This window comes from Siphateles boraxobius, unplaced genomic scaffold (genome assembly GCF_051911475.1).
Source record: "Siphateles boraxobius isolate OS27281-9 unplaced genomic scaffold, OSU_SipBor_1 7, whole genome shotgun sequence".
Classification (NCBI taxonomy): domain Eukaryota; kingdom Metazoa; phylum Chordata; class Actinopteri; order Cypriniformes; family Leuciscidae; genus Siphateles; species Siphateles boraxobius.
Window position 1 is genome coordinate 15,525,692 of NW_027509197.1, and position 12,257 is coordinate 15,537,948.

A 12,257-nucleotide genomic window follows, 5' to 3' on the forward strand; every position below is an offset into this window, starting at 1 on the left:
GGTCTTGGGTTATTTCTTTATTTTTTATTTTTTTTTTAACCTTTTTGTTTTCTTTGATTTATTTTATTTTAGTTGAGTTATATTGGTGAACTTGCAAATTAAGGACTGATACATCTATGGTGACGGATCCATAGTGAAATGAAAAGGTGTAGAAAAACACTGAAAATAAAATGGAAAGGGCGATAAAGAGGAAGGCAGTAAATTTAAGTAGTCTTAAATGACGTAAGAGGACGGGGCTTTAAGTCTTGTAAAAAGAGGGATGAAAAGAAAAGGTGTTCATGTGGTTTTTGAAGGGCTGGGGCCATTTGGGGTGCCTCTGGACAAACTGAAGCAGGAGTCTGGACAGATTAGAAGAGCTTAGAGGCTGAGGGCTGCTGGGTATTTTTAGAGTGATTTAGAGTTCCTGACAATAATGATGATGATAACACTGCGGTTCTACAGACACCGAGAGAGAGAGAGATGCCATACAGCATGTCTCAACCGTTTGCCACTCTTGAAATAGTTTTATTTGTGGAATAACAGGATTGCTGAAATCTGATCTTGAACTTTAAACAGGGCTCTTTATTACGACGGGATAGTTTTACAGGGGCTTTCCACGGATTTGAAAATATTAAAACAGAAATGCAATGTAAAGTTTCCGCTAAATCTTGAGATCTGCTCTAGCTTTCCTTCATAGTAGTGATGCCTGAATCATTCATTTGAATTGGATCAGTCTGATTTGTGAATTTGAAAAGATCTATTTCTTGATTTCAACCCTCTGTCTTAATGATCCATTCGCAGAGGTTAACAACTGACTTGAAGGGAAGATTATTGCTGTCATACACCGATTGGTCTGCGCAGCGCTGCTTTAAAGTGCCCCTGTTATGCTATTTAAAAGTTTCCTAGTGTTGTTTTGGAGTCTCCTACAACAGGTTTACATGCATCAAAGGTCAAAAAACGTTTATTTCTCATAATATACATTTGCACATAGCCACATTTTTCAGGGATTCTCAAAATGACTCGTCAGTTGAATCAATCTCTCTAATGGTGCTTTTCCACTGCATGGTACGGCTCAGTACGGTTTGGCTCGGTGCGGCACTGTTCGGCTTGGCTCGCTTCGCCTTTTCCACTGCGTGGTATGACTCGGCACGGCTCGGTTCGCTTTAGCTCGGTTTGCTTTTCCACTGCAGTTAGTACTGCTTCAAAGTGGGTGGGATAATAGACTGATCGTTATAGTTTATCCGCTCCTCAGCAACCAACGAGAGGAACGTCTGCTCTTCGTCCACTGACCACGATACAGCCATTTATTTTTTGGAAGTTTTTTCTGCAGTGTTTTCACGTCACATTTTAGTATCGGTTCGGTATGCTTGGAACCTCAACAGAGGTGGCACCATTTAAAGCGAGCCGTACCGAACCGTGCCATACCGTACCATGATGCTGTCCAGTATCCACAGGAATCAGCTGCCGGTTTGAGGGGATTCAAGTTTTCCCTGGTGTCTGCGCGCGCAATAAGTGGGCGGACAATATGCTAATGTTTCGTCTTGATGTCACAACAAAACGGCCTATGACTCGTTTGAAAAACGATTCATTTCATTGACTCAGAGTCGACTCTTACTTTTGAAAGACAATAACTTTATATTTGGTGCACTTTCAGATTTAAAACTTTGCAGGATGTTTTCATTCACTTTTCACACAGCTGTTACACACTACGTGAAAGGTCATTTTCGATAATCCATAATGGGCATTTTAAGTCGAACACACCTGATGTGTCCATAGGAACTTAAATTTCAGTCTTTTACCTTATACAATCATAATTATTCCTCTATTGTCCTCTGGAAATAAAAAAGTGTACATTACCATTCAAAAAGTTTGGAATTTTTTTTTTCAAGTTTTTGAAAAGTCTCGCCAATGCTGCATTTATTTGATCAAAATGCAGTAAAAACAGTAATATTGTGAAATATTATTACAATTTAAAATAAACTGTTTTATATTTAATATATTTTAATGTACTTTAAAATTTGATTTATTCTTGTGATGTCAAAGCTTAATTTTCTCATCATTTCTCCAGTCTTCAGTGTCACATGATTCTTCAGAAATCGGTCTGATAATGATAAGAAACGTTTCTTCAGCAGCAAATCAGTATATTAGTGTTGAAAACAGTTGTGCTGCTTATTTTGGAGTAACCGTGGTACATTTTTTTCAGGGTTGTTTGATGAATAGAAAGCTCAATGAACAGCATTTATTTGAAATGGAAATCTTTTGTAACATTATAGGGTCATTCCATGTCAAATCAACCAAATTTCGGAAACATCCCCAGCTCAAATTTCTGACCTTATTAGTACTTTTTTTTTTTTCTAAAGAAAACAAAGATAAATTGAGATTAAAGCCAAAATATGAAATGTCATGGATGAATATTTACTGAATAATCCAGTTTTGTAGAGGGGGTCAAAATGACAATTTTCACCTGAGGTTTGGAGCCCGTCTCAAATAATGATGGTGCAATATTTCTCAAGTAAAAACCTCAGGTTTGTCATTTTGACCCCCCTCTATAAAACTGTGTATTACTCAGTACATATTCATCCATGACATTTAATATTTTGGCTTTTTATTTATGTTGTTATTACCAGACAAAAAAATATCAAAATCAAAATGTTTAGCTGGGAACCTCTGGTTGAGTGTACACAGAAATTACCCTAAACATGTCTTTACTGTGATTTTGATCCAATTTAATGCATTCTTGCTGAATAAAATTATTAATTTCTTTGAAAATATATATCTTACTGACCCCATGCTTTTTAATGGTAGTGTATCCAATGGTTTGTTTTTCCTCAATAAGCTCTGCCTTTAGCTTCACACTAATCCAAATGAATATTGCTTGCCTCATATGGGCCTTATTATGTAACTAAGTTTGTTTACATTTTAATTAGTGTGGTGCATATGTATTCAGTAAATATTTCACATCCTCTTCTTCGCAGGTAATTCCCAGATGGGAGCCACTATAGTAGACGCCCTGGATACCCTTTACATAATGGGCCTCCACAACGAGTTTAAGGACGGCCAGGAGTGGATCGAGCAAAACTTGGATTTCAGTGTGGTAAGTGGACTCAGACTCAGACATGAACTCACACGCAGGATCACCGACAGCACTTGTCTTTGTAGGTTTGGGTCAAAACAAGTCTGTTTTTGTTTATAGACACAGTGATATCTCAGGACACTATTATTTCACAGTGGTGGGCCGTATACTTTGGCAGTAGACTGACACAGCTGTATTAACAGTCGTTCGACACCCCATGACTCCTCAAAGACTTCAGTCCTCAGCATGTGTGAATCTTTCAGGTTTTGATCAGATTGTGGTGGCACTTTGTGGAAAACGTGTGGCGATAAAAGAGTTGATGTGACACATCACCGTATCCAGGAGACAAGACTGGCGCCATGGAAACAATGCGAACCTCCGGAGCTCTGCCTCCAGAATTAGCCGGTGATGTTGAGGAAAAAAATGGCAGACAAAAGAGACGTCAGAGAAGGAGCGGGGCCAGTGACTGTCCCCAGGGGCCCTGTGTCGTCTCCTCTCTCTCTTTCTCTTTTTCACATTCTAACCCATTAATGGGATTTCTCCAGTTTCTCTCCCTATCAGTTGTTTTTCCAGCCTCTGCTTCATTAGATATGGAGAATCTGTATGCTCTTCTCAACTTTATCAATCTCTCTGGTCTCCATGTGTTGTGTCATTTTTCTCCCGTCTCCCCTCTGCCGCCTTTCTCTTAGCAGGACTTGCAGCGCCTGAAATCTCCTCGGGGTGTTTGGTTGATCTTTTTGGCTTTTCAAGCAGTGGCCTCATTTCTTCTCTCTCACCTCCTCACTGTTACTTTTGGACAAGTGTATCTTCTGAAGCATGTGCACTTTGAGGGATGACTCACACTTGGACCGTTGGGTCTGGCCGTTGAGGACTCAGCGTGTCACAGTGGGATGGAGGTGCTGGAAGGATTTTATGGAGGAGGGGAATAAACTGCAAAGCATGGGCGAGGAAGGGAAACATGTGAAATATAAAAATATTAAGCAGTACAACCATTTTCAACATTGATAGTAGTATTAAATGTTTCTTGAGCAGCAACTCAGCATATTAGAATGATGTCTGAAGGATCATCTGACTGAATGCTGAAGATTCAGCTTTTACAATTACATTTTAAAATATCTTAGCATAGAAAACTATTGTTTTAAAAAATATTTCACAATCATATTATTACTAAGAAATGTTACTGTTTATTGTTAGTTCATGATACCTTATGTATCATTTGTGAATTTATGAAATAAGTTTAAATTATTTCAATCAGTTGGGTCTTATTATAAAGTGGTGTCCATTTTATAATTAAATTAATAGTTCACCCAAAAACGAAAGAATAAAATAAGAGAATTTTCTCACCCTGATGTCGTTCTAGACTGTTTCAGCGTTTTTTGTATGAAAATCATACAATGATTGGACTCCATTGAATTTCATTATATGTGCATTAAAAAAAAAACTTATTTTGTGTTCCACAGAAGAAAGAAATGAATGTCTCTCTCTCTCTCTCTCTCTCTCTGCTTCTCTTGTGGTGATGGATGAGGCTGTCTGCCATCAGCATTAATTGCAGCTGTTAAACCAAAAACTGAATTAATGGACCTTGGTCAGGGAACGGTCATATCTGAATTAATCTGGTGCACGTTCACTTTTGTCAAAATTAATAGACATGCTAAATGAATGCTAAGTGAAAGGGTTGGTTAAAGCATGTTCTTGTCTTATCAAATTAGTGTAAAACCTAGTCAATATAAGATGCTTTAGAAGCGTGATGTTACAAACTTGAAAACCTGCTTGTTTTTCATAAGCAGTATACAAAACCGTGTGTGTGTGTGTGTGTGTGATTTTGCTGTTTGCAGTGCAATCTTTGTGTGAATGAAAAAGCTGAATGAAATTTTTGCACAAATATATTGTATTTTATACCTACATTACAGTTCAAATGTTTGGAATCAGTACTTTATTTTTACAATTTTATTTTTATTCAACAAGGAGGCATTAAATTGATCAAAAGTGACAGTAAAGGCATTTATGATGTTACAAAATATTTCTACTTCAAATAAATGCTTTCCTTTTCAACATACTATTTATCAAAGAATCCTGAAAAAATGTCACGTTTCCACAAAATTATAAAGCAGCAGAACTGTTTTCAACATTGATAAGAATGTTTCTTGAGCACCATATTAGAATGATTTCTGAAAGATCATGTGACACTGATGATGCTGAAAATTCAGCTTTGCTATCACAGAAATTAATTACATTTGAAAATATATTCAAATGGAGACTTTCAAAACCTTTCGATTGGTAGTATATTTGACTTTTAAGATTTAGATTTATATTGTACTGATGACAATAGTTTTATATTGTCATTGTTTTATTTAATATCATTTGCAATGGTTCATAGGATGCCTTATTAAAGATAAATAAAATATGCAGTCATGCCTTTTTGAAGGTTTTTGATTGTTATAATTTCCCCGAAATTAAAGTTTATGAATTATTTCTGAGCCTGTTGGTTTCATTTAGTCTCTTTATCGAATTTTTTTTTTTTTAAATACTTATGGGAAAAATGCTTTGATTCAAGGACCCTGAAAAAGTGGGCAATCACTATTTTGGCCTTACTCCCTCTTATTTTCCCCTATGTTTCTACAGAATGCAGAAGTCTCTGTCTTTGAGGTCAACATCCGCTTCATTGGAGGGCTTCTGGCTGCGTACTATCTCTCCGGACAGGAGGTACATTGTTATCACTTCTTATTGATTTTTGTGCGTTTTCTTCTCTGTCTGTGTCTCCGTTCTGTAGTTTAATTTGTATGATGGAAGTGTGTACAGGCCTCCACATAGATGAAGTTCTGTACAGAGAGTTCATCTTAGGGCAGTGATGTTGGATCAGAGAACTATGAACAGCTTTTTCAGGGGAAATAAATGTTCCTCTCTCAAGCCCATGTTAATTAACACTTCCCTTCTATCTTATCTGCCCATGGACATTAATGGAGAAGAGCACAAAATACTCTCTCTCTCTCTTTCCCCCATCAATGGGTAGCATATCTCTGCCACTGCATATCACAATGTTCTCCTCCTTTTAGTCTGAAGGTGAAAATGCAAAGGAATTAAACTGCAGCCATGCGGCACGACCTCGCTGCCACTCCACACACTTCATTAGATGAGTTTAGATACTGGACGTGAAACTCGCCACACTTGCATACAAAGTCTTCGAGCTGGTCTGTCCCCTGCCTGGCTCTCTGTCCCCAGTGACCTTTTGTTCTTTCAGTACAGTGTTTGGTCAGGCCTCAGTTTCAGCACAGTCACACTATGTTCATCGTGGTGTTTCCCACATGTGTGCTGTCAAAGACATGCTATACAGTATGTGCCGAATGTTGGAGGCAGAGTGTCAAAATTACTAGTGTTTGTACTGCCACTGGCAAACACAAAGAGAAGTGTCATTAAATCTTAAATCATTAAATCAGGATTAACAGTGCATTTATATATGTAGTAATTACGTATAGTCGTCAAACAAGCTATTTACAAAATGTGCCCAAATTTGGCCAACAACATTTACAGGGATTTCGTTTACAAAGATCAGAATCAAAGCAAGCATTAGAAATACTGAAATGTTGGAATAGCTTAAACAAAATCAGTGCTGAACAGATACAATTTAAGTTTTTGTTTTGATGAGTTTTTAAAATTAAGTTTTTTTTCTTCTTTTTTTTCTTGACTTTACCTTTGCTCCTTTTTTTACAGTAGTTTACTTTTAAAGTTGCACAATAAATATATATATTTTTAAATTGATCAGAATCAAATCAATATTCTATATTTAATTGTGCTGCTCATTTCCCCTATTTTTACATTTAGATTTCATTTGTCAACAAACACTCACCAAAACTTGATCATTAGAAACACTAATAATTTAATAATATAATTAAATATAATCAGGTAAATATCTTTTGTAAATCTCAAAATGAATATTGATTTTTCATGCTCTACAATTGTTGTGATTCCTAAATTCACATTATTTATTTTTTTAGTTATACATTTTTAGTTTTGTAACGTTTTATTCTTGATTTAGTAAATAGACTAAATAGTATAGTAGGGCCCTATAAAATCTGTTTTATTTTTTCCCAAATTCTGTTTTTTCTGTTTTAATTTTTGGGAATTCAGGTTTTTTTACCCTTTACTGTTATTTTAGTCGTAAAAAGAGTGTGCTTTTAATGTTAATGATTAAAATGTACGCAAATAAAACAGGAATGACCTTAAATTTATTGAGGTAACAAACATCACATTTACTCAGAAGGTTTCAGGACAAATACTGCATGATGCAAACACTGCACTCGAAGTACTTCAGGTAACAACAAAATATTAATGGTTATGAGCTTTAAATTGTCCAGTTAAATAAATTGCTAGTGGAATTCGCTTCGCTCTTGTCCAGACCTCATAGACAGACACGGTGTGCACAGAGGGGACGGTGTGTGTGTGTGTGAGAGCGAGAGAGAGAGCGAGGGAGAGAGAGAGAGAGAGAGCGAGCGAGGGAGGGAGAGAGAGAGAGAGAGGGAGAGAGAGAGAGAGAGCGAGCGAGGGAGAGAGCGAGCGAGGGAGAGAGCGAGCGAGGGAGAGAGCGAGCGAGGGAGAGAGAGAGCGAGGGAGAGAGAGAGCGAGAGCGAGCGAGGGAGAGAGAGAGCGAGGGAGAGAGAGAGCGAGAGAGAGAGAGCGAGCGAGGGAGAGAGAGAGAGAGAGCGAGCGAGGGAGAGAGCGAGCGAGGGAGAGAGCGAGCGAGGGAGAGAGCGAGCGAGGGAGAGAGCGAGCGAGGGAGAGAGCGAGGGAGAGAGGGGAGAGAGAGAGAGAGAGCGAGGGAGAGAGAGAGCGAGAGAGAGAGCGAGGGAGAGAGGGGAGAGAGAGAGAGAGAGCGAGGGAGAGAGAGAGAGAGAGAGCGAGGGAGAAAGAGAGAGAGAGCGAGGGAGAGAGAGAGAGAGAGCGAGGGAGAGAGAGAGACACGTGAGTGACAGAGACTGAGGGAGAGAGAGAGAGAGCGAGGGAGAAAGAGAGAGAGAGCGAGGGAGAGAGAGAGAGACACGTGAGTGACAGAGACTGAGGGAGAGCAGGGAAAGGAAATGCAACTGAAAAAATACGCTGCGTGTTTTAAATAGCATTAAAAAAAAAATTTGAAAACGAAGAAAAAATACAACGAAACGCAATATGTGGCGGCCGGTGTTGATTCTGTGGCGCACCGTGACGAATTAATCTATGTGTGGGAAACACTCCATAAAAGTCACGTGGGAACTGCTCGGCTCGATACTGAGGGCTTAGCGTCAAGTTTCTTAACTTTTTCGCCGACGAAAGCAGAGCCGTGGAGAGCCGCTTCGCCATGCTTTCATTGTTTTGAAGGGGGAGAGGCAGTTGAAATGACGGGAGGGGTTGTGTCGCCCAGATTTGCTTCCCCCGGTCTGCATTTTCCCCAGACATACGTTCTTCTCCCACACACAAAAAAAACAGAATTTCATTCCAAATATGTAAAATTCCACGAAATTCCAGTTTAACACTAGATTCCGCGTTAATTTGCCGATTCCGTCCTCGATTCTGTGATCACGGAAATTATAGGGCCCTAGTGTAGCATTTTAGTCTTGGTCATTTATCGGCCGTAATAAGAAAAATTATTATCTTATTGCTATTGCCCAGAACTACCTTTAATCTGGAGCTTTAATTTCGTACAGTAGTTTTGAGTCACTTTTTTGTAAAGATGTGCATACTCTCTTGGTAGATCTTCAACATTATAGGAACCAAAGCCGTCTTCCTCCACTGATGACCATTCAAAAGCACTGAGTGCCCATGAGCAAAGATGGCTGATTTAAAATTGCTTTCTTTCAGGGGATCATGCAACAGCCAAGAAGTTAACTTTGAGATTTTTTGGAGGGCTAATGATAACTTTCTCTAGGTATAATTCTCTAGATCTCCTTGGTGCAGCCAGAGTGTCTATATATATCCTTTATGTGGTGTAGGCAGCATGGAGCAGATGCTAGAGGCAGTGACTGTAGGCAGTGTACTGTGTCGTCAACTGAAAATGTTGCCATGCCTCTTTTAATAAGAGCTTTTTGATCAGACATGATCGAGAAAGCCGCTGAGGGTAGAGGGAATGAAAGAGAGTCAGGAGTAAAGAGAGTTGTGTACTGGACTGATGCCCAGCTGGTGTTTCTCAAGAACAGAATTTGATTTGAAGAAACGAGGACTCTGTACTTTATCAGCTCTGGAGGTTATCTCTCCTATGCAAGACCACATCCCCTCTCTCTCTCTCTCTATCTCTCTCTCTCTCTCTCTCTCTCTCTCTCTCTCTCTCTCTCTCTCTCTCTCTCTCTCTCTCTCTCTCACTCTCTTTCTTTATCTCTTTCTCTTTAGCCTGTCCGCCAGCTCTAGCAGAACCCCTATGCAGTGATGGATGATGTTTACTCTGCTGTCCCTCTGTCCTCTCTTCCACCGTCTTTTGATCCTCTTGTTTTTTCTTTTATCATTTTCTTTCATCTCTCTCTCTCAGTCCCCCTCCCTTGTTCCCCAGCTTCTCTCACCCCTGCATCTCTTGGCAGTGTTATTTCACGATGGCAGAGAAGAGTAGTTTGGTACATGCTGTGCCATGATGCTAAACTCTTTTTAATCGACAGCCATTCAAAAGTATTTATAGTATAGTTATATTCAACCCAGGATCATTGGAAATACATGTCTTCTCATGAAATACTTCTGTGAAAGGTGATATATAAATAAACTTTACTTACTTACATGACTCTTTCTGCAAAACATACACATGCATACAATTCACTGCAGTTTCCAGCTGAAATGAACACTAGAGGCAGTAAAACACCAACAACTTAAATAATTTTTTAAGAAAAATTACAATTACCAGGCAGATTACTGATTAATAAAGATTTTAATCACTTTTACACGTTTCACTTGGGACATTTCAACTGCCTTGAAACGTGTTACAAGCAATGCAATATTTTCCAAAAATGTACCCACGTTCTGTTTAATAAACCCACATCTGCAATGGAGAAAAAATATCATTGCTTATATTGGCGTGGTGTGTATTTCTCTTATTTTTGGGGGGCAATGTTTTTTTCTTTTTTTGTTTTTTTCTTATACACTCATGTCTTAAAATAAAGGGTCTTCAGTACAGAATCTTTATGTAGTTCTAAGGCACTGTTACCTAATAATACATTTTAAAAGTGATTTTATTTCATTTATCATTTTTATATTTCAGTATTATTTAATTTTATTTATTAGATTGTATAATTTAACTAAAGGCATTCGATATATGACGTTGTATGTGAAGAGCAGAAAGAAGCAGTTGTTCCTTTATGGTCATAAAAAGTGACTGGCTCAATAACTTTTTTGAATAAATCTTTCTAAATGCTTCTTGGAATATGTATTTTAATACATGTTATTTCCTTCTGTGGTTAAGACCCTCATAACTTTTTCCAGGTAACTCACCAGCAAGCCAGCAATTTTGGATGACTTATTTCAGGTCTCATGTCTAACAGTAATTTTCTAGTGGATCTAGACAGCGTGTTTCTTCTGATCTTCTAAAGACAAATGCAGATTTTTGTGTAAAATCATATACATTTTTTTCACCTTTTGCTCCTGCAGATACTCTGACATTCTTGGCAGTCCTTTTTGAGATTGTTCAATTACGGTGTGTTTGACAGCCCAATTTCTGTACTAAATCAGTAGGTTTCTTTAAACACAGTGCTGACGGAGGTTTTCTATCTTAGCATTTCTTCAAGCCAAATAGGATCATAGGCTGTAAGTGAAGAACACAGGCAAATATTGGTTCTTTGTCTTGATTTGCACATTTATTACAGCAAATATGGTGTGAGGAAATGGTGTTTGCTCCAGGCATTATGCAGCAGTTATCTTTCTTTCTCCTTCTCGCCCTCCCCATTGCTCTCTATGTTGATGCGCTGTCCTGTGGTTGTATATCCTTCACAGTGGTGGAGAATATGCGGTGTCACATTAGGGAGCAGCAAACTCTTCTGTTGTCAAACACAGATCTCATCAAAGGCAGAACACAACCGCAGCCCCGGGCCCAGCGGAGGCAAGATAAGGACAGAGATTTAAGTAGGGAATTTGATGGATGAGAAGATGTTTGTCAACTACTCATCTGCGTGTTTGATGTGCTGCAGAATTTGGTCATGCCATCACCTATCAAATCTCCTCTTAGAATACAAATAAGTGAGCCTTTCTAGACTGGCATTTCCTTATAAACATCTGTTTTTTTAGGAGCCTCTGGTTTGCAGCTGTATTGCTTGGTCTCTAGATGAGAATGTGTCCAAAAACACTCTGGAAACTGCCAGAAAGTTAACATCATTGAGCGCCTAACAAGTGGTTATATAAAGATTTGTTTGGCTTTGTACATCTAGACCACCGGTGTTAGTGTTTATTTTGACATCCCAGCGGCGGTTTTGTTTGACACACTCATCGATGTGAAATGAGACGCATCGTATGCTGGGCCAGCTGAGAACTGAGACGAAATAATTGGTCAATCTCTCAAAAAGTGTGCTGGTGTTATTTCATCCCAAAATCAAAAGCAAGGGTGAACAAAATAAATTGAGCATTAAGAAGTTTTGCACTGTTTTTTTGATAAAAGTTAAAGGAATGGTTCACTTAAAAATAAATTGTCATCATTTACTCACCCTCAAGTTGTTTCAAACCTGTATAAGTTTCCTCCTTCTGCTGAACACAAAGGAAGATATTTTGAAGAATGTCCGTAACCAAACAGAAACTTATACAGGTTTGGAACAACTTGAGGGTGAGTAAATGATGACAGAATTCTCATTTTTAAATTAACTATTCCTTTAAGTACATTTCCCCGGTATCTTATTACTGTAATTACCTGTCATGTTTAAGAAGTTATTTAATTGTGTACATCATGTTGAGAATAGTTATACTGCTTTTATGTTGATTTAGAAATTCATCAAACAAAAATCTCTTTTTCACATTAAGGCAAGACACTACAGGTGAATAGGGTATTTTCTTAACTAGCAGATATCACCATGAATCTTTGCCAGTTGACTACCTACATTAAGATGAGAAAAAAATGTATTACAAGTTTTCTGTAATTTAATGTTTAAATATGCAAATGAGACATTGTCTAATTAAATATGCGCCAATTTGCATATATTTTAAAAAAACGAAATCTGAGTATTGAATAAACCCAGGTTCAAAATTATTTTTTCATTGTGTTCACATATTAGATGGGAAA

At 38.1% G+C, this 12,257-nt stretch overlaps 1 protein-coding gene across 1 annotated transcript in view; it reads left to right on the forward strand.

Moving 5' to 3' along the window:
• man1a2 (mannosidase, alpha, class 1A, member 2) overlaps positions 1-12,257 on the forward strand; it is a 90,115-nt gene that overhangs the window by 57,551 nt on the left and 20,307 nt on the right. Inside the window, exons 5-6 of the mRNA XM_077216576.1 lie at positions 2,955-3,073; positions 5,675-5,755. Coding sequence (XP_077072691.1) covers positions 2,955-3,073; positions 5,675-5,755 — 200 coding nt within the window. The remainder of the gene's footprint in view (positions 1-2,954; positions 3,074-5,674; positions 5,756-12,257) is intronic.